The 23,498-nt window shown below is 42.0% G+C and overlaps 1 protein-coding gene and 1 long non-coding RNA gene across 5 annotated transcripts; both read left to right on the top strand.

Moving 5' to 3' along the window:
- The first annotated feature begins 14,264 nt into the window (after positions 1-14,264).
- LOC124665641 lies at positions 14,265-15,572 on the top strand. Its single transcript, XR_006990645.1, has 3 exons — positions 14,265-14,563; positions 14,650-14,787; positions 14,971-15,572. It is a non-coding gene; the product is annotated as an uncharacterized LOC124665641 (long non-coding RNA).
- A 23-nt stretch (positions 15,573-15,595) lies between these two features.
- On the top strand, positions 15,596-19,721 carry LOC124665640. 4 transcript variants are annotated; one of them, XR_006990643.1, is made up of 3 exons: positions 15,596-17,206; positions 17,306-17,426; positions 19,166-19,721. XR_006990643.1 is itself a non-coding variant. In XM_047203035.1 (3 exons), exons 1-3 carry the CDS (start codon positions 17,065-17,067, stop codon positions 18,343-18,345), a joined length of 396 nt encoding a protein of 131 aa, XP_047058991.1. In that variant the 5' UTR covers positions 15,596-17,064; the 3' UTR covers positions 18,346-18,400. The 4 variants fall into 4 exon arrangements, 1 of the variants encoding a protein (XP_047058991.1); XR_006990642.1 differs by having other exon boundaries at positions 17,287-17,426; XR_006990644.1 differs by lacking the exon at positions 19,166-19,721 and adding an exon at positions 18,066-18,400 and having other exon boundaries at positions 17,287-17,426.
- The last annotated feature ends 3,777 nt before the right edge of the window (positions 19,722-23,498 follow it).

The following is a 23,498-nucleotide window of genomic DNA, read 5'->3' as shown; positions in this document are numbered from 1 at the left end:
CGAAGCCAAGTTCGGGGGACAGAAGTCTCTGTTCCGGCACGCCGCCGGGACAGGGAAGTGCCCCCGGAATCCATCTCCATCGACTCCATCGCCATCTTCATCGCCGTTGCTGTCTCCCATGATGAGGAGGGAGTATTTCTCCCCCGAGGCTGAGGGCTCTACCGGTAGCTATGTGGTTCATCTCTCTCTCCCATGGTGTGATCTTTATGTGATCATGAGCTTTGTAATCTAGTTGAATATGTAGATGTTACTCTTGTCTATTATGCACTTTAGAGGTTACTTTAATATGAACTCCGGAGTCACTCTCCACGGTGTGATGGTGACAGTGTGCGCATCGTGTGTGATTCTTTTATGACATTGTGGATCTTGTTTACTCCGGCTTGAGGTGTGCTTTTGTAGCCCTACACAATGAATGGTGTTTGTTATCCAACAAGAGAGTGTTTGAGAGTACCATTTATTTATTCAATTATGTGATCATTGTTGAGAGTGTTCACTAGTGAAAGTATGATCCCTAGGCCTTGTTTCTAAGCATTGAAACATTGTTTACAACAAGTTCTGCTACATGTTCGCTTGCTGCCATTTTTATTTCAGATTGCAATTACTACTTATAATCATCCATATTACTTGTATTTCACTATCTCTTCGCCGAACTAGTGCACCTATACATCTGACAAGTGTATTAGGTGTGTTGGGGACACAAGAGACTTCTTGTATCTTAATTGCAGGGTTGTTTGAGAGGGATATCTTTGACCTCTATCTCCCTGAGTTCGATAAACCTTGGGTGATCCACTTAAGAGAAACTTGCTGCTGTTCTACAAACCTCTACTCTTGGAGGCCCAAAACTGTCTACAGGAATAGAAGCGTGCGTAGACATCAAGCTATTTTCTGGCGCCGTTGCCGGGGAGGTAAGGTAAAAGGTATTGATATCCTCCGACTACTAAGCTATTTCCTAGCACTGTTGCCGGTGTGTGAGTGCTCGAAGCTATTTCCTTTAGATTCTGCAATTATATCTTTTTGTTTCTTGTTTTTATTTCACTAGTTAGGCTTAATGGAAAACAACAAAAATATTAGAGATCTTTATAGTATTTATCTTGAGTTAGGACATGAGGTGTTTGAAGAGAAAATTAAAAAACCTATGGAACTTTATATGCATGCTAATGGCAATGTTATTAGTATGAATGCTTTGAACACCATTGTTGCTAATGCTATGGAAAATTCTAAGCTTGGGGAAGTCTGGTTTTGAGGAGCATGATATTTTTAGTCCCCCAAGCATGGAGGAGAAAATTTACTTTGATGATACTTTACCTCCTATATATGATGATTACAATGATGACTATCATATTTTCAGTCCACCTACTATTGAGGAGAAAATTAATTATGATTACAATATGCCTCCAATATATGATGATTATGGTGATGAGAATAATAATGATAGCTATCTTATTGAATTTGCTCCCACTACAATTAATAGTAATGACTATGCTTATGTGGAGAGTAATAATTTTATGCATGTAGCTCATGATAAGAATGTTTCATGTGATAGTTATATTGTTGAGTTTGTTCATGATGATACTGAAAATCTTTATGAGAGAGGACAATATGGTTGTAGGGATTTTCATGTTACTAAAACACCCCTCTTTTTGCTTAAAATCTTGAAGTTGCACTTGTCTTGTTTTCCTATGCTTATTGCATTATGCTTACATGACTTGTTTATTTACAAGATTCCTTTTCATAGGAAGTGGGTTAGACTTAAAAGTGTTTCTTATTTGCTTTTGATGCTCTCTTTTGCTTCAACTCTTATTTCTTGCGAGAGCATCATTAAAATTACTGAGCCCATCTTAATGGCTATAAAGAAAGCACTTCTTGGGAGATAACCCATGTTTTTATTTTTCTACTATTTTGTTGTGTCTTGGAAGTTGTTACTGCTGTAGCAACCTCTCCTTATCATGTTTATTTCGTTTTTGTGCCAAGTAAAGTCTTTGATAGAAAGTTGATACTAGATTTGGATTTCTGCGCAGGAACAGATTTTTAGCTGTCATGAATTTGCGTTTTTCTCTCTGTAGAAAACTCGTAAAATGCTGAAAAAATTCATGCGTAATTCTCAGATATGTACGCAACTTTCGTTCAACTGGAGCTTTTCCATCTGAGCATGTTAAGTGCCTCGAAAAAATTCGTCTTTACGGACTGTTCTGCTTTGATAGATTCTGCCTTTTATTTCGCATTGCCTCTTTTACTGTGTTGAGTGGATTTCCTTGCTCCATTAAATTTCAGTAACCTTGGGTAATGTCCAGAAGTGTTGGGGATGATTGTGTCCTTGCTGAACATGTGAATTTTTGATTATGCACTAACCCTCTAATGAGATTGTTTTGAGTTTGGTGTTAATGAAGTTTTCAAGGATCAAGAGAGGAGGATGATATAATATGATCAAGAAGAGTGAAAAGTCTAAGCTTGGGGATGCCCCCGTGGTTCATCCCTACATATTTCAAGAAGACTCAAGCGTCTAAGCTTGGGGATTCCCAAGGCATCCCCTTCTTCATCAATAACTTATCAGGTCACCTCTAGTGAAACTATATTTTAATTCCGTCACCTCTTATGTGCTTTACTTGGAGCGTCTGTGTGCTTTTATTCTCGTTTGTTATTTTCATTCTCTGAATAAATCGGATCCTAACATGCTTGTGTGGGAGAGAGACACGCTCCGCTTTTTCATTTGAACACTTGTGTTCTTCGTTTTATTTTTCATGTTCATGGCGAAAGCTAAAAGCCGCTGCACTTATTGTTATTTTGTTGGAAACAGAAAATGCTTCATGTGGTAATTCGTATATTGTCTTGAATAATTTGATACTTGGCAATTGTTTTGAGCTCTCAAGTAGATCATGTTTAAGCTCTTGCATCATGTAGTTTAAATCTATTAGTGGAGAACTACTGTAGAGCTTGTTGAAATTTGGTTTGCATGATTGGTCTCTCTAAGGTCTAGATATTTTCCGGTAAAAGTGTTTGAGCAACAAGGAAGACAGTGTAGAGTCTTATAATGCTTGCAATATGTTCTTATGTAAGTTTTGTTGTACCGGTTTATACTTGTGTTTGCTTCAAACAACCTTGCTAGCCAAAGCCTTGTACTGAGAGGGAATGCTTCTCGTGCATCCAAAACCTTGAGCCAAAACTTATGCCACTTGTGTCCACCATAACTACCTACTATGTGGTATTTTTCTGCCATTCCAAGTAAATTGCTCGCGTGCTACCTTTAAAAACCTTTCAAAAAAATCCATTCCTTGTTTTTGCAATACATAGCTCATGGTAAAGTAGCCTAAAAAACTATTGTGGTAAGGAATATGTCGCTTGTGTATCTTAGTTCTTATAAGTTGCTTGTTGAGCGGTAACCATGTTATCTGGGGACGCCATCAACCTGTTATACCTTTGTTGAATATCATGTGAGTTGCTATGCATGTTCGTCTTGTCTGAAGTAAGGGAGATTTTCCATGAGTTGAAATGGTTTGAGTATGCATGTTGTTAGAGAAGAACATTGGGCCGCCAACCAAAGCCATGTATCATGGTGGAAGTTTCAGCTTGGACATTAATCCTCAAATCTCTTATGAGAGTATTATCTGTTGTTGAATGCTTAAAGCATAAAAGAGGAGTCCATTATCTGTTTTCTATGTTGTCCCGGTATGGATGTCCTCAAGTTGAGATCTATCAAAATCGAGAAATCAAATGTGATTTATCTCCTTGGACCTTTGTACAGGTGCCATAGAGGTACCCCTTTGTGACACTTGGTTGAAACATATGTAATGCGATGATAATCCATGGAAATCCGAGCTAATTAGGACAATGTGTGGGCACTATTAGTATTCTATGCATGAGGCTTGCAACTTATAGGAAGTTTTATACATAACCCATATGAATTATTACTACCGTTGACACAATTGTTTCCATGTTTTCGAAATAAAAGCTCTAGCACATGAGTAATCCCTGCTTCCCTCTGCGAAGGGCCTTTCTTTTACTTTATGTTGAGTCGGTTTACCTACTTCTTTCTATCTTAGAAGCAAACACTTGTGTCAACTGTGTGCACTTGATTCTTACATGCTTGCTTATTGCACTTATTATATTACTTTGTGTTGACAATTATCCATGAGATATGCATGTTAAAAGTTGAAAGCAATTGCTGAAACTTAAATCTTCCTTTGTGTTGCTTCAAAACCTCTTATTAAGAATCTATTGCTTTATGAGTTAACTCTTATGCAAGACTTTTTGATGCTTGTCTTGAAAGTACTATTCATGAAAAGTTTTTGCTATATGATTCAGTTGTTTAGTCATTATCTTTTTGTTAGCAAACTATAGACCATTTCTTTGAGTCACTTCATTCATCTCATATGCTTTACAATAGTATTGATCAAGATTATGTTGGTAGCATGCCACTTCAGAAATTATTCTTTTTACCGTTTACCTACTCGAGGGCGAGTAGGAACTAAGCTTGGGGATGCTTGATACGTCTCCAACGTATCTATAATTTCTTATGTTCCATGCTAGTTTTATGACAATACCTACATGTTTTACTCACACTTTATATCATTTTTATGCATTTTCCGGGACTAACCTATTAACAAGATGCCGAAGCGCCAGTTCCTATTTTCTACTGTTTTTGGTTTCAGAAATTCTACACAGGAAATATTCTCGGAATTGGACCCCACGAAAACAGAAGTCAATATTTTGCCGAGGCGGACCCAGAGAGCCAGAGAAGGGCCAGAGGGGGGCCAAGGGGCCCCCACACCATAGGGGGGCGCGGCCCACCCCTCTGTCGCGCCACCAGGTGGGAAGGGCACCCTGGGGCCCCTCCGAGGCCGCCCTTCCGCCTATATATTCTTCCAGAAGTAAAAACCCTAGGGGTATCGGTCTTCCTCCACGAAAAGTTACGTAGCCGCCGCCATCGCGAAGCCAAGTTCGGGGGATAGAAGTCTCTGTTCCGGCACGCCGCCGGGACGGGGAAGTGCCCCCGGAATCCATCTCCATCGACTCCATCGCCATCTTCATCGCCGTTCGTTGTCTCCCATGATGAGGAGGGAGTAGTTCTCCCCGAGGGCTGAGGGCTCTACCGGTAGCTATGTGGTTCATCTCTCTCTCCCATGGTGTGATCTTTATGTGATCATGAGCTTTGTAATCTAGTTGAATATGTAGATGTTACTCTTGTCTATTATGCACTTTAGAGGTTACTTTAATATGAACCCCGGAGTCACTCTCCACGGTGTGATGGTGACAGTGTGCGCATCGTGTGTGATTCTTTTATGACATTGTGGATCTTGTTTACTCCGGCTTGAGGTGTGCTTTTGTAGCCCTACACAATGAATGGTGTTTGTTATCCAACAAGAGAGTGTTTGAGAGTACCATTTATTTATTCAATTATGTGATCATTGTTGAGAGTGTCCACTAGTGAAAGTATGATCCCTAGGCCTTGTTTCTAAGCATTGAAACATTGTTTACAACAAGTTCTGCTACATGTTCGCTTGCTGCCATTTTTATTTCAGATTGCAATTACTACTTATAATCATCCATATTACTTGTATTTCACTATCTCTTCGCCGAACTAGTGCACCTATACATCTGACAAGTGTATTAGGTGTGTTGGGGACACAAGAGACTTCTTGTATCTTAATTGCAGGGTTGCTTGAGAGGGATATCTTTGACCTCTATCTCCCTGAGTTCGATAAACCTTGGGTGATCCACTTAAGGGAAACTTGCTGCTGTTCTACAAACCTCTGCTCTTGGAGGCCCAAAACTGTCTACAGGAATAGAAGCGTGCGTAGACATCAAGCTATTTTCACGGCGCCGTTGCCGGGGAGATAAGGTAAAAGGTATTGATATCCTCCGACTACTAAGCTATTTCCTAGCACTGTTGCTCGGTGTGTGAGTGCTCGAAGCTATTTCCTTTAGATTCTGCAATTATATCTTTTTGTTTCTTGTTTTTATTTCACTAGTTAGGCTTAATGGAAAACAACAAAAATATTAGAGATCTTTATAGTATTTATCTTGAGTTAGGACATGAGGTGTTTGAAGAGAAAATTAAAAAACCTATAGAACTTTATATGCATGCTAATGGCAATGTTATTAGTATGAATGCTTTGAACACCATTGTTGCTAATGCTATGGAAAATTCTAAGCTTGGGGAAGCTGGTTTTGAGGAGCATGATATTTTTAGTCCCCCGAGCATGGAGGAGAAAATTTACTTTGATGATACTTTACCTCCTATATATGATGATTACAATGATTACTATCATATTTTCAGTCCACCTACTATTGAGGAGAAAATTAATTATGATTACAATATGCCTCCAATATATGATGATTATGGTGATGAGAATAATAATGATAGCTATCTTATTGAATTTGCTCCCACTACAATTAATAGTAATGACTATGCTTATGTGGAGAGTAATAATTTTATGCATGTAGCTCATGATAAGAATGTTTCATGTGATAGTTATATTGTTGAGTTTGTTCATGATGATACTGAAAATCTTTATGAGAGAGGACAATATGGTTGTAGGGATTTTCATGTTACTAAAACACCCCTCTTTTTGCTTAAAATCTTGAAGTTGCACTTGTCTTGTTTTCCTATGCTTATTGCATTATGCTTACATGACTTGTTTATTTACAAGATTCCTTTTCATAGGAAGTGGGTTAGACTTAAAAGTGTTTCTTATTTGCTTTTGATGCTCTCTTTTGCTTCAACTCTTATTTCTTGCGAGAGCATCATTAAAATTACTGAGCCCATCTTAATGGCTATAAAGAAAACACTTCTTGGGAGATAACCCATGTTTTTATTTTGCTACTATTTTGTTGTGTCTTGGAAGTTGTTACTGCTGTAGCAACCTCTCCTTATCATGTTTATTTCGTTTTTGTGCCAAGTAAAGTCTTTGATAGAAAGTTGATACTAGATTTGGATTTCTGCGCAGGAACAGATTTTTAGCTGTCATGAATTTGCGTTTTTCTCTCTGTAGAAAACTCGTAAAATGCTGAAAAAATTCATGCGTAATCCTCAGATATGTACGCAACTTTCGTTCAACTGGAGCTTTTCCATCTGAGCATGTTAAGTGCCTCGAAAAAATTCGTCTTTACGGACTGTTCTGCTTAGATAGATTCTGCCTTTTATTTCGCATTGCCTCTTTTACTGTGTTGAGTGGATTTCCTTGCTCCATTAAATTTCAGTAACCTTGGGTAATGTCCAGAAGTGTTGGGGATGATTGTGTCCTTGCTGAACATGTGAATTTTTGATTATGCACTAACCCTCTAATGAGATTGTTTTGAGTTTGGTGTTAAGGAAGTTTTCAAGGATCAAGAGAGGAGGATGATATAATATGATCAAGAAGAGTGAAAAGTCTAAGCTTGGGGATGCCCCCGTGGTTCATCCCTGCATATTTCAAGAAGACTCAAGCGTCTAAGCTTGGGGATTCCCAAGGCATCTCCTTCTTCATCAACAACTTATCAGGTCACCTCTAGTGAAACTATATTTTAATTCTGTCACCTCTTATGTGCTTTACTTGGAGCATCTGTGTGCTTTTATTCTCGTTTGTTATTTTCATTCTCTGAATAAATCGGATCCTAACATGCTTGTGTGGGAGAGAGACACGCTCCGCTTTTTCATTTGAACACTTGTGTTCTTCGTTTTATTTTTCATGTTCATGGCGAAAGCTAAAAGCCGCTGCACTTATTGTTATTTTGTTGGAAACAGAAAATGCTTCATGTGGTAATTCGTATATTGTCTTGAATAATTTGATACTTGGCAATTGTTTTGAGCTCTCAAGTAGATCATGTTTAAGCTCTTGCATCATGTAGTTTAAATCTATTAGTGGAGAACTACTCGTAGAGCTTGTTGAAATTTGGTTTGCATGATTGGTCTCTCTAAGGTCTAGATATTTTCTCGGTAAAAGTGTTTGAGCAACAAGGAAGACAAGTGTAGAGTCTTATAATGCTTGCAATATATTCTTATGTAAGTTTTGTTGTACCGGTTTATACTTGTGTTTGCTTCAAACAACCTTGCTAGCCAACGCCTTGTACTGAGAGGGAATGCTTCTCGTGCATCCAAAACCTTGAGCCAAAACTTATGCCACTTGAATCCACCATAACTACCTACTATGTGGTATTTTTCTGCCATTCCAAGTAAATTGCTCGCGTGCTACCTTTAAAAACCTTTAAAAAAAATCCATTCCTTGTTTTTGCAATACATAGCTCATGGTAAAGTAGCCTAAAAAACTATTGTGGTAAGGAATATGTCGCTTGTGTATCTTAGTTCTTATAAGTTGCTTGTTGAGCGGTAACCATGTTATCTGGGGACGCCATCAACCTGTTATACCTTTGTTGAATATCATGTGAGTTGCTATGCATGTCCGTCTTGTCTGAAGTAAGGGAGATTTTCCATGAGTTGAAATGGTTTGAGTATGCATGTTGTTAGAGAAGAACATTGGGCCGCCAACCAAAGCCATGTATCATGGTGGAAGTTTCAGCTTGGACATTAATCCTCAAATCTCTTATGAGGAGTATTATCTGTTGTTGAATGCTTAAAGCATAAAAGAGGAGTCCATTATCTGTTTTCTATGTTGTCCCGGTATGGATGTCCTCAAGTTGAGATCTATCAAAATCGAGAAATCAAATGCGATTTATCTCCTTGGACCTTTGTACAGGTGCCATAGAGGTACCCCTTTGTGACACTTGGTTGAAACATATGTAATGCGATGATAATCCATGGAAATCCGAGCTAATTAGGACAATGTGTGGGCACTATTAGTATTCTATGCATGAGGCTTGCAACTTATAGGAAGTTTTATACATAACCCATATGAATTATTACTACCGTTGACACAATTGTTTCCATGTTTTCGAAATAAAAGCTCTAGCACATGAGTAATCCCTGCTTCCCTCTGCGAAGGGCCTTTCTTTTACTTTATGTTGAGTCAGTTTACCTACTTCTTTCTATCTTAGAAGCAAACACTTGTGTCAACTGTGTGCACTGATTCTTACATGCTTGCTTATTGCACTTATTATATTACTTTGTGTTGACAATTATCCATGAGATATGCATGTTAAAAGTTGAAAGCAATTGCTGAAACTTAAATCTTCCTTTGTGTTGCTTCAAAACCTCTTATTAAGAATCTATTGCTTTATGAGTTAACTCTTATGCAAGACTTTTTGATGCTTGTCTTGAAAGTACTATTCATAAAAAGTTTTTTCTATATGATTCAGTTGTTTAGTCATTATCTTTTTGTTAGCAAACTATAGACCATTTCTTTGAGTCACTTCATTCATCTCATATGCTTTACAATAGTATTGATCAAGATTATGTTGGTAGCATGCCACTTCAGAAATTATTCTTTTTACCGTTTACCTACTCGAGGGCGAGTAGGAACTAAGCTTGGGGATGCTTGATACGTCTCCAACGTATCTATAATTTCTTATGTTCCATGATAGTTTTATGACAATACCTACATGTTTTACTCACACTTTATATCATTGTTATGCATTTTCCGGGACTAACCTATTAACAAGATGCCGAAGCGCCAGTTCCTGTTTTCTGCTGTTTTTGGTTTCAGAAATTCTACACAGGAAATATTCTCGGAATTGGACCCCACGAAAACAGAAGTCAATATTTTGCCGAGGCGGACCCAGAGAGCCAGAGAATGGGCCAGAGGGGGGCCAAGGGGCCCCCACACCATAGGGGGCGTGGCCCACCCCTCTGCCGCGCCACCAGGTGAGGAGGGCACCCTGGGGCCCCTCCGAGGCCGCCCTTCCGCCTATATATTCTCCCAGAAGTAAAAACCCTAGGGGTATCGGTCTTCCTCCATGAAAAGTTACGTAGCCGCCGCCATCGCGAAGCCAAGTTCGGGGGATAGAAGTCTCTATTCCGGCACGCCGCCGGGACGGGGAAGTGCCCCCGGAATCCATCTCCATCGACTCCATCGCCATCTTCATCGCCGTTGCTGTCTCCCATGATGAGGAGGGAGTAGTTCTCCCCCGAGGCTGAGGGCTCTACCGGTAGCTATGTGGTTCATCTCCTCTCCCATGGTGTGATCTTTATGTGATCATGAGCTTTGTGATCTAGTTGAATATGTAGATGTTACTCTTGTCTATTATGCACTTTAGAGGTTACTTTAATATGAACTCCGGAGTCACTCTCCACGGTGTGATGGTGATAGTGTGCGCATCGTGTGTGATTCCTTTATGACATTGTGGAGCTTGTTTACTCCGGCTTGAGGTGTGCTTTTGTAGCCCTACACAATGAATGGTGTTCGTTATCCAACAAGAGAGTGTTTGAGAGTAGCATTTATTTATTCAATTATGTGATCATTGTTGAGAGTGTCCACTAGTGAAAGTATGATCCCTAGGCCTTGTTTCTAAGCATTGAAACACCGTTTCCAACAAGTTCTGCTACATGTTCGCTTGCTGCCATTTTTATTTCAGATTGCAATTACTACTTATAATCATCCATATTACTTGTATTTCACTATCTCTTCGCCGAACTAGTGCACATATACATCTGACTAGTGTATTAGGTGTGTTTGGGACACAAGAGACTTCTTGTATCTTAATTGCAGGATTGCTTGAGAGGGATATCTTTGACCTCTACCTCCCTGAGTTCGATAAACCTTGGGTGATCCACTTAAGGGAAACTTGCTGCTGTTCTACAAACCTCTGTTCTTGGAGGCCCAACACTGTCTACAGGAATAGAAGCGTGTGTAGACATCACCAAGCACAAGCACAAGTAGAAGCGCTGTCATGGACTTGACATTGTGCCAATGCCAAGCACAAGCACAAACACAAGCATTGTCATGGACTTGATATTGTGCCAATGCCAATGCCAAGCACAAGCACTGCCATGGACTTGACATTATGCCAATGCCAAGCACAAGTACAAGCACAAGTCAAGCCTGTCATGTTGCTTGAGCTTGTCATTGCCAAGCACAAGCAATGTCATGGACAATGGCAATGCCAAGCTCAAGAATTGTCATGGACTTGACATAGGTGCTTGAGTTTGGCATGGCAAGCAGAACCACTGTCAAGAACACGCATGCACATTGCCATGAATCATATCTACATTCACATCTACAATGTCATCTAGTCGATCTAAATAAGTGGAGAAGAAGTCGATTGAAGGTACTTACGATTAGGTGGAGCGACAGCGGCCCACTCTGAGCCGGAAGAGGACGCGCACATGCGTCGGTAGGTCCTCGAGGAGGTCGCACTCCAAATCCGGGTGGAGGAGGAGGCAGAGCCGGAGCGTAGGTCCTCTGGGACGGCGGCGGTGCCGCGGTCGGGAAGCGGGGCGCCGATGGTGTTTTCAGTTGCCGACGAGCACAAAGACGGCTGAACCCCGGCGGTAGCGCAACGGGAGGCGCGCCATTGGGTGCAGGCGGACGCGGCATGCCCCATGGCATCGACGCGTGCATCGGGGTCGACGTGAACCCCGGCGGGGGCTCCATCTCCCTGCTGGAGCCCGGTGCACCAGCCGCCATTGCGGCCGCCCTCGCCGTCGTAAACCCTAGTGGGGACGGGGCAAAACCCCCCGTTGTCGACGGATCCGCCGGTCGAATCCCGGCGGCTTGAAGTGCCAGGACGGCGGCGTTGCGGGTTGCCACGCCGGCCGGCCTCGTGCTCGCGAACGGCGACGGCCGATTCAACACCGGCGCGCGACGGGCATCGATCTGCGCCGCCAAGTCGCGGCCTCCGGCCTCGTACTCGCAGACGAGGCGCAGGAGCGCCTCATTGGACCTGGTGGCCGTCGGTCGGATGGCTGAATCCGTCGCCGCTGGAGAGGAAGGCGGAGGAGGAGGCGGAGGAGGCGAGGAGACCATGGCGGCGGTTGATGCGACAGGGCGGTGACTCGTGCCAGGAGTGAATGGGGAGTGAGAAGGAGCGAACCGATGAGGAGAAGTGGGGAGAGAGGACCAAGACAACGCGTTGTCTCCCGCGCTTCTCCACGCGTGCAACGGGACAGACCCTCTGGAAACTACCGATTCGGACGTTCCTCCAGGGCCTATCCCAGGGGTGCTTTGAAAATCAGTTGGGCCACAACGCGAACCTCTTACAGGCAACCAAACGGACCGGTTTTGGCTGGGCCGATGTGAACCAAAGGGCTCACAGCCTACCAAACACGCCCCGCGTCAACGACGTGATCCCAGATTACCAGGGTCTCGTTTCTACTCGATTTGACACTACCCAGGTGGGCCGTTCCGTCAGTCGGTCGTCTCTAACGCGGCGGCAAAACCACTCGCGATGCCCCCTCCCGTCGCGCGGCGCCGCGGCCGTGCTCCTCGGAAGAGGGAGCCTCCTCCGGCGCGTCCTCCTCCTCTTCCGGATCCCTCTCCGGCGACGCGTCGACGAAAGATGGTTCCCGGCTCCGCCGGGGAGAGCTAGCCGCCATCATCCTGCATCTCAACCTCACCGGATTTTATCATGACAGTGCATACCGTGCGAGGGGAGGAACGTAGATGCGGCAAAATTATTTTCGCGATCAGAAACAAATACACTGTAGATCCAATCCCACAAATCTGGCTGCCGTGCTCCTTACCGTGCATCGGCGTGTTAGGGTTCAGGGAGGGCAGAGTACGTGGGGTTAAGCTGAAACTCCAAAAAGGAGCACTATATTTTCGAAAATTCAAAATCATATTTCAATGTTTTGCAAAAAAAGACCTGGAAACAAAAAGGATAAAGGCATGAATCTGGATAGTGCGCGTTTCAAAACTATATTTCTTTTTCCAAGATTTGTCATTGTTGTGTAGCCCAGAATACGAAGAATTTCGTGTTGAGCTTTTGGAGGCTTGGAGGATACATCGTAGACTACATCCAATCTTTATGGCCATTCCCAATCAACCATTGGTATCCAAACTTCGCTGTTGTGAAGGCCCATGGAACACCTTTTCAAAAAGGGGAGGCATTCAGATCATTACAAGCGAACAAATTTGGATGTTGTGTTCTATATTTGAATTGGATAATCTCTTTCCATATTTTATGATCATCTAAATTAAACCTTTTCACCCAAGATGATAACAAGGAAATATCGAGATCCCTAATATTCACGATCCCCAGCCCTCCAAAGTCTTGTTTCATGATGCTAACCAGATCCCAATGAGCTAGGAGATACTTATGGTGTTTTTCATAATTGTCCCACAGGCAATGCACCATCTGTGAGTTAATGGCTGTCACGGCCCATTTTGAAAACTTAAGAACTTACAAAAGATAAATCGGAATGCTTGCTAAGCAAGACCTGATTAGCACCAGCCTGCTAGCATGATTCAATATATAGCTTCCCTCTCCACACACCAATATGCTTAATAATATAAGTACTATACTATTTGGCAACAAACTTCTTTTTTCTCATAATTTTGGGTTTATTTTTTGTGCCCCTGTCCTGCTGACACGTGTTTTTATCTGCTCTATTATTGTTTGGGGTGCAACTTTGGAGGCGTCTTGCAATTTCGTTTTGGTTTGATTCTGTCTTGTTAGAGGTGCTGTGGTAGTTTCTCTATTAGACCTGGGTGAGTATAGCAGATCTTCTTTTCTTGGTCAAAGCGGTGCAAGGCCTACGACCGAGGAACCCACGACATCTTTCTCCCAGCTCCCCCAGTCATTATCGCTTTAAGACTAGTCATAGTGGGGAGTAACATAGGGTAGTAACATGGACCTCCATAGTGGATAGTTACTTATATGTAGTATCATGCATGTTATATTTATTAGATTGTAGACTCATCTTGTCTTGAGAAGTGTGATGTTATGGTAACATAGCTAGTTACCACCCCACTCTCTTTCTTCATTAATTATCATGCCATGTCACCAAAATGCCTTGGGGTGTGTGATGTTACTAGCTATGTTACTCCCACTATGAGTAGTCTAACTCTTCCCAATCCTCATCGTTAAGGTTAGGAAAGAAATTCCACCTCGAGCCAGTCCAATGGTGAGCGGCGGCACGACGACCGCGAGCGCTTCCCTGTGCTCCTCTCCTCCTCCTCCATCAGCCTGGTTTTCGCGCCTCTACAAGGTGCCTATGAGCTTCTCCAAGGTGGCATCCATCTAGATAAAAGCTCACTCGAGCAGATGCCCTTGCCGCACGTCTCAGCTGCGGCCATGCCTCCGTCGTTAGGAGCAAGAAGCAGAGGCCATGGACTGGGTGGGGATCCGAGCATCCCGTCGGCGGTGGTGGCGATGACGGGGTCGGGGCCGGCTTGGACTGCTGCAACAGCCAGCGTACGGTATCGCCGTCAAACTTGTATCCTAGCTGAGTGCACACCTCCGTGGAGGAAAAAGTTCAGTTGGGCACGGGCTGCATCGGTGATGAGGAGCCTGCGGAGGCCATCTCGGCCCGTCATCGATTCGGCGCGACGTCTTGGGGCGCGAGAACCTGCTCCACTTCGTCACCCGCCTCTGCGGCGCTGTGGCAGTCAAGATGCTCAGGGCGGCGGCACCCATCTTTCCTTGCCGAGTCGGCTTGCGGCGCCAAGGAGGACTTGGCAGGGGAGCGGACAAAAACCTCTGCTGGCAGGGGGAGCCGCTGACAAAACCCACAAGATGATCTAGGATGACGTAGGTAAAGTGATTCTTTGATTGTTTCTAGGTATATTGGTGGAATTCTTGGCTGGCATCCTCTAATCTCTACCATTCTTTCTTTTTTAGGATGAACCAATGTCACAATTTCTGTAATAATACAGGTTCAACCTTGACGAAGATTGTGTGTGTTATAAGAGACGACATGGCTGGTTTGCAAGCACGGCCACTTGCCAGGAATTATGAAGTTCATAATTACAAAAGCTGGTACAATTTATTCCAATAGTGGTTATTTCAGTATCGCGCACCTCGATCTTGCACCCATCACTCTAGACTGAAGCAATTGAATTAGGCGTTACTAACCATCCATTATAGTTACTGTCTGGGATGTCTACATATATAATTGTACATCCTGAGTTTTTGATAAATAATTCAGTATACATTTCACAGGTGCAGTGGTTCCCTGATGGTGTCATATTTTCTTTAGAAAAACCAAAGACGGCTGACCTGCAAGGTATCTCATGTTTACTTGATCTGTGCGTTCCACCTTTTGGTACACCTTATTTTTGTATCTGTCGTATATCCCTTCGTAATATTGGTGGCATATGTTTGGAGCTGAATATGATGTATATATCCTTTTAGCATGCCTGGTACATCAGTAGCTTTATTCTGAATTATGTTACTGATAATATGCATTGTCCTTTGGCTGTTCTGAATGTGTACCAGGGGTATTTGGTTTCTTTAGAAAAAAATGTTCAAAGCTAGGGTATATTTTCTTAATATGGTCCATACAATTAAGCACACAATACAATTACAGAAATGATCGTGCATTTCCAGTGCTCCGACGAGAACTCTGTTAAAACCTGGTGCTTCTCCATTGTGTGGTTCTGAAACAGATGCCTCTCCAAGAAAGAATTAACCGATGATATGAGAGCTACCTCCGTCTCAAGCTCAGGCCATGTCACTTATCCATTTTGTGCTTCAGAAGCAACTAGCCTTCTTAAGAAATAAGCAAGTGAGAATGTCGGAACATGATCTGTCGTAAGCTCAGACCCTGGCACTTCTCCACTGCAAGCTCGGACCATGTTACTTCTACATTTTGTAATTCAGAAGTAGACATTTCTCTGAAGAAAGAAGCAACCGATGATACTCTGTCCAAAGCTCAGGCCCTGACAGTTCTCCATTTTGTGACTCAGAAACAAATACCTATCTAACGAATGAGGCGACCAACGATATCGGGACATCCTCTGTTGCTAGCTCAGGCCCTGTCACTTCTCCACTTCATTTTTTGGAAACAGATAACCCTTTGAAAAAAGTAGCAGGCAATGATAATATACAGCATTTGCATGTCAACATATCTGATTTCCGAGACTGAAACTTCAACCCCTCCCATAAACACGACTTTATTGTAATTGATTTAGGAGCTCCATTCGCCTTGACTGAATGACAATGGAAATTGGAAATTTTTTGATATACCTATTCTGGATTAATTTGTCTGATGTATTTGATTGTCTTTTGCCTAAAATTTATGTTGAGTTGTAAATTTAATTCCACTCACTATGTATGCCTTTGCTTATGCTTATGGTCCTGTTGCATTACTATTATGTTTTGTTTTTCAAACAGAGTAAGCTTTTAATCATTCATCGAAATTGTTGGTGCATGCTTCTTAACAAGGCAGGGCTGGCTTTGGTCACTCCCTGCTCAGACTCTCCGCTCTGCCAGTGCACGAGAGCGTGCAGTGGTTGCTGGAGCGTGTGAACTGTATTTTTCTGTATATTTTACAGGGAGAGCTGATATAGCAGACGTCTAAGTATTCAAACCAAGTTAATTAAATTCTCCCTTTAAGGTATAATTTACTTCATTTTCTCTATACCAATTTGTTGATATATGAACTTTCAGTTTGCATAAAGTTTGGTGTTTTCCTTAGATCGTTTTATTAATATATGGGTTCATACAATGGTGCACTCTTTTTTGCTTAGAATAATTGTTGTAGCTGATGTGAGTTCCGTGGGCAAGTTCAGATCCTATGCATCACTTATGGGTTCATACAATGCTGCACTCTTTTTTGCTTAGAATAATTGTTGCAGATGATGTGAGTTTTGTGGGCAAGTTCAGATCCTAGTCATCGCTTCTCCTGGTATTTATGTTTCACACACCTCAGCATATTGTCTTAGTTATTTAATTTACAAGTTATTTTTCATTGGAAGTCATAGCAAGAGAAACATCGATGTATATTGTCTTCAGTTAATTCGAAGTATAGGTTATATCTTATTTCAACTTATTAACGGCCCAACGTCTATAATTCAGAGACGATTGGATTTAATGGGAAAGGGCTAAATTATTCGCCATGTTTTTCCTTTTGTAATTATGGACTTTTGGACATGTTTTTATTGCAAGGGAACACCATAATAACTACCGTTATATGGCCACGCAGAAGAATTTCGGTTGTAGGTTCATTATTAGAATATTAGCAAGCTAAGTTAATATGAGCTTGGGTAAATTGCAGGTATATATGGCGACAACGAGATATGGAGGGTGCCAACGATGGACCTAGGGCCAGGAAACTCTTCAGCTTTCAGCAAGGATGGACCAAAAATCCAAATAGTCACCTCGACAATGCACATTCAAGGCAGCCCCCTGACGTGGATGTTTCCCATGCTGACAAGAAGCGCAGACAACTCAAAAGGTGTGAATCTTATTGTGCATAATCCAGTTTGAGTTTCTCAAAGAGAACTTGATCCCATACGCCTGCATGCTACTGAACAGATGGCGTTTGTCCTGCTAGCGGTAGGCGTGGCAGGCCACCGGGACCTTGGCGCCGAGGGCATGGAATGTCCATCGGTGTCTCCAAGATGCGGCTTCCTCTCTGATGCCTGTCTGCGGTCGCCGTCCTCGCTCTCATTCCTGTCAGTCCTGCTCACCGTTTACGTTATTCCTGCTATTTTAATAGGTGGTATTCTTTTTTTTGTTGGCCCGTATAATAAGCATGAAAATTTAAATGATAGAGCAGTCTGTGGAACCACCAAAACTTGTGACCTTGCCTATTTTCTGCTATTTCTAAAGTTTTGGCTAATCTTTATCTTCATTTTTAATGCAAAGAGATACATAAGAATATTTGATCCAGTGAACTTCATCCGAGCTTGATGTAATGGTATTCCACACACACACATACAAAATTAGATTAGAGTAGCTAAGTCTCCAGGTATGTCTACTATTTATCAATTACTATTTAGTTGCATCCACCTTTAGTCTTTGGACTATACTATTGCTCAATTACTAACTTGCTACATCATGGCCTAGAGACATGATCTTCTCTTTGAAGATGATCTCTTTGATGAGGGCAACAAAGGAATGATAAGGTGGCCATTGAGTTTTGTTGTACTAAAATTTGTTCAATGCACGTGGATTTTTCTCAATGATACAACCAGAGCAAACTCTGAAAGATCCTACTAAAAGCACATGCACTCTCTAGATTGTGTTATTAGATCTTCGATCTTTGGTACACCGACCACGATTCTCTATTGAGCATTTTCTCTTAAATGCAGATTGAGAAGTGATAGACATACAAGTCTCACCACTGAAAAACTTATCACCCCATGTGTCGAATCTGAGAGTTGCAAGTATTAGTAAATGAAGCATATGTGATGAGTTAGATTATATTTTTGTGGACCATGAGGTACTCTTTCACCATATGAGATGACAAATTCCCATCTATTCATTTGTCTATTCACTCTTAAATGCAGATTGAGAAGTGATAGACATACAAGTCTCACCACTGAAAAACTTATCACCCCGCATGTCGAATCTGAGAGTTGTAAGTATTAGAAAATGAAGCATATGTGATGAGTTAGATTATATTGTTGTGGACCATGAGGTACGCTTTCACCTTCTGAGATGACAAATTCCCATCTATTCATTTGTGTATTTATCAATACATTGCACTGTCTTGCATTGCACATGACACCTCCAATGATATTTTTTTCCTTTTTTCCATGACTTGTCATGCCACTATTCCTATGCTCATTTGTTCTATTTTGCACAGTTCATTCGAACTCGAGATTCATATGTACTGATTCGTAGATATGCCTCACCTTTAGAACTATACTTTGCACTTCATATTAAGGAGCAATGGATGCCCCTGTATCTCAACTTCTCCGTGCCGAACTAACATATTTATCGCCCCTGTATCTAAACTTATTTTACCTCATAATCTTACCAAGGAATAGTTTTCATGCATTCTAATCTATAGGTATGCCTAACCCTTTGATTTATACTTTGCATACACTTCTTGCTGGCTCTGCAATGGATGATCCCACTAAGAAATAGTTTTTTTTTATGTTCTAGAGTATTCCCTTAGTAGATATAAAATAAATAGATGCTCCAGTAACTGAAGTTCTCCCTTGGTATCAAAAATATTTTTCATCCCACTCAAGCTCATGTTTCTAAAATGTATGATTTATTTTTCCTATCAATCCTACCAAGGAATAATTTTGACTAACTAATTCATGAATATGCATGATCTCTTAGATTACAGTTTGCATACACTTGTTACTAGCTACTATATTTATCAGAGTGAAGGTACATGAATGTTCAAATAAAGCCCTTTTTCACACAGCTAATATTACACTTTTATTTTCCATCATAGGGAAACACAATGGAATGACACATAGAAGGCAACTGTATAGATCAGTTCAAGGACCCGCTAAAAGAAGGTTCAGTATATACAATAGAGAGCTTGAGGCACGCAAGAAATACATGAAAATGGATCAGCAATATAGATTCAAATTTACTCAGCGCAGAAAGGTGAATGAAGTTGTCCCGGAGCCTCTAAACATTCCCATGTTTGTATATAAAATGTAAAATCCCTTTGGCATTTTAGAGGAACGAGTTTACACTACATGTCTTTCACTATCTTTTTCTGTGGATATTGCCTTAAGTGATACACAAAGAACACATGCTACTTATTGCTTCGATTTCCTAGAGGAAAAGCTTAAATAGTATACAATTGTTGCACAAGATGTGTCTAATGATCTGCAATTATGCTCACTTAATTAAGGATGCCAGCTCCGCATCTGAAAATAAGAAAAGGAAGACCAAAGCATTGCCTACTACATCAAGCAAGAAGCAGATCAACAAAGAGCTCCCTCTGGCTGATAGGTAAACACCAGACTTCAATACAATTCAAAGAGATGTAGCACCTTTGCCAAGAAAATGCTAATTTTAGTCTCCTTTTACTTTTAGCAGAAAAAGTCAGCCAAAAAAGAATCAGCTTAGCTGAAAAATCCATGACAGAAAAGGAATGAAACAGCACAGACAAAGACTGAGCGCGTTGGCAGATTACCCATGTTTAGATGCTCTTTGATATTCTGCCAATATGTTGAGTAGTGTTATCTGCAACAAATTATTATCATTCGCATTTTCAACAAAAAAAATGGAAGTTAACTTCAATACACTTCTTTAGTTTTGAAACTTTGTGTTGCCAGTGTAAAGTTGTCAACAATAACTAAAGAAAACTACCTACTGATATTTTGGGTGTTATATATTCCAAATTATCTGTGCTACTGCAAAGTCTTGATTCTGAAATCCATATTCCCAAATATCTTACCAAAATATTATCCGTGCATACATTGCCTTTTGACTCAAATCATCATACCTAAACACTAATATTCTATTGAATACAGTGACATTGCTCAAGTTAAACGCAGGTTTATGCTAACACATTGGTAAAGAAAGCATATGAAGAGTGGATGCATGATGTAGGATATGATGGTAATGCACTCCAGAGCTTCAAGCATAATCTGCGGCAACCAGAAGTGATACAACAGCAGCCTCAACAAGTAACCATGCTTCACAGGGTTCGATCAATGCACAGAAACAATTTTTGCAGGAAAAGCTAGCGAAACTTCTGTAGGTACTACAAGTGAAGGTAATAAGATCTAAACTAAGCAAAGAATCCTGATGCATCTTGTGAATATTTTATGTTTGCACTATTGTTTCTGTAAGGCTATTAGTCTGATTTCAAGTGAGTTTCATGTCTTCAAATTTTCAATTGCCATTAGGTTTTCGCAAGTTTATTCAAGTCAGCTCAACCTAAGGATCCAAGAGGAAAGAATAAAACCATGAATCTTCTCACATTTGTCCTCAGAAAGACCATGTATGAGAGCTGCTAATCTACGTTCGGTATCTAGGAATAAAGACTTCTATTATAATGTAGTATTAAATGCCCACCAGGCAAATAAGTTACCTTTATTGTGCTACTATGTTCTTTATTATACTCTATTTCTTAGGACTTTCAAGTATTAAGTGTTTGCTAGGCAAGCATGTGTAGTTATATTAGGACTACTCTGTTTATTTATGTTTGTGAAAACCTCTACAACTACTTTCATCGTATTATGATGCAAAACGTCTGCTAGATAAGTAAATATAAGTGATTAAGGCGTACCATGTACAGTTCAACCTAATTTCTGCAGTTCCGTGTGTCTAGAAATTAAATTTATGCTGCTTCCACTCTACCTACAACAACATATCAGAATTTACATGAGGGAGCATATTGGTTCACTGTGGAATATTTGACATTGTAGTGACAATTTCACTCATATTAAAAGCATGTACACTCCATATATCTCTTTCTTACATAAATTGTACAAACCACACCTCTACATGCACTATGAGATTTTGTTACCAACTATCTTTAAACATATTGTTTAAACAACAAAAAATCACTACTTCTATTAATTTAAGAGCATTTTTAAAATCGTATAAAACAGTTGGCGCGGCGTGCCGCCGCGCCCATCCATTGCTAGTACTATCAATCTACGGTTGTAAATCTTCCTTGCGAACGGTACACCTAAATATTTTAGAGGGAATTCACTAACTTTACACCCAAAAGCTTGGGCTAGGCTAACATATTTACTTCATCTACTGGCACATTAAAAGGCACCACGTCACTTTTATTAAAGTTAATCTGCACCAAAGATAAGTGTTAAAAAATAAAAAACAACCACTTTAAGTTTGCGCTTGTTCCAAATCATTTTTTTAAGAACAGAAATGTGTCATAACACACCGCCTGCTCTATAATTTTGCAGAAGCCCAAAAATTAAATTCTGTTGTGCAGCCTTAATTAACATACGTGTAAACACATCAGCAACAAAACTAAACAATAGCGGAGACGGGAGATCTCCCTGTCTGAGTCCTTTACCATATAGGAAATAACCACTTTCACATTCGTTACTACGAACACGCACCGACCCACTTGAACTAAATATCTAATTTTATCACACCATTTTTTGGCTAAAGCCTCTTTGTTTTAACATCTGACCAAAAAAAAGGTCCAATCCACTCTATCATACGATTTTTCATAATTTAGTTTTAACACTACCCCTTGCTCCTTTTTACTATGCACTGCCTGTTGAGGGATGACCCCCGGTATGCCAAAGGCTTGGCAAACTAGCCTTGTCTAGGCAGTTGACGTACCGGTTTAAAGATTATTCCGGATGACAAAGACGGGTTCATGGCTAAGTGAAACCATACCGGTATCCCAGGATAGGTATGCCGAAATAGGTTAAAAAGATGTCGGAGTGCCGGCATAGGCTACACTGTGGCACGTTGGCAGTCTGGTCAAAGATTCTCTCAAGGACTAGAGGACAAGGATGAGCGAAGCAGTTCAGCTTTAATCGAAGCTCTGAAGTCAAAGCAGAAGATGACGTAAAAGCTACCGGAGGATGTCATCTTCCTTGATTAAAGACATACCGGCGTCACCGGCTGCCAAAGAGGCTTTGTAAAGTACTTTGTCTAGTCAAAGATGCCATTAGGGTTTCTTCCCTTGTAAGCCACCCTCTCCCCTATATAAGGAGAGGGTGCACACCCCTGCGCGGGACGGACGGAGGATAGAGAGACTCTCCAGCTAGAAGTAGGGCTTGTACTGTGCTTCTTCAACCTCTGGCCAAGGCCAAGTTCATCAATAAGATACCGGTATTCCTTTCGATTTCCACCCATGTGTTACCAAAACCTTCTCCCGAATCCTCTAGCGCACATTCAGCCCCAACTTAAGCCATCCCATGGCATCTGTCTGTTCACCACGACGACAGTTGGCGCCCACCGTGGGGCCAGCAGCTGCGCTTGCTGGAGTTCACATTCGGGCGGGCCTCCTCACCATCTCCGGCGAGCGTGTGGTCAGTGGCCTCGTCTACCGCCTCGGCTCGCCGGACTTCATCAACGACAATGCTGGCTGCTTCTCCAACAGCGGTAAGTTCCCCAAGAACGGCCGCGTCATCGAGTTCGGCAGCCACTATGTCTACTTTGGCACTGCCCCTGTGCGCCAGTACCACTCGCTGGTGCTGGTGGCGCCGGACCCGCCAAGATCTGCTCGTGGGCTGCGCAACGGCTGCGCCGCCGGCGGCGTGGAGGTGCTGGTGGTTGGCGCGGCTGAATCTGGCAAGGAGACAACGGCGGAAGGCGCTGGACATACAAAGTCGGCGCGCACGGCCAAGTCGCCGAACGAGCATGACCAAGTGGTTGCGGGTGCATCTGCAGCGCCACCGGAGACTCCTCTCCAAGCGGCCATGAGCGTGCTGGCGACGCCCATCGCGCAAAATATCGATCCGGCAGCGGCTCAAGCGGAGCTGGAGGTGCAACGACAGAAGCTGCTCTCCGGAGGTGCGGACATCATCAGGGCGCAGCGCGAGCTGAACCTAACCCTACGTGAGTATAACGCTGCCCATGGCTTTGCTTCTGTTAGCGCTCAGCCTGCTAGAGTGCCGGGAAACCGGCTTAGAGCTCGCAACCTAGATCAGGATCTGCACCGGGAAGTTCTTGCCGGAAAAAGTACTTCAGCATCCTTGAGCATCGTAGAGAAACCTAAGTACATCAGCCCGGATAAAACAATAAAAGCTGCTAAGGCTGCGGTAGAGATGTGCGATTCGCTTACCGGCGACGCTCTGGCAAAACAACAAGATTGAGTTAGGGAATTGCTAGAAATG

Source organism: Lolium rigidum, chromosome 6 (assembly GCF_022539505.1).
Source record: "Lolium rigidum isolate FL_2022 chromosome 6, APGP_CSIRO_Lrig_0.1, whole genome shotgun sequence".
Lineage (NCBI taxonomy): Eukaryota > Viridiplantae > Streptophyta > Magnoliopsida > Poales > Poaceae > Lolium > Lolium rigidum.
The sequence above is the reverse complement of the archived record's forward strand: the minus strand, read 5'-3'. Positions and strand labels throughout refer to the sequence as shown.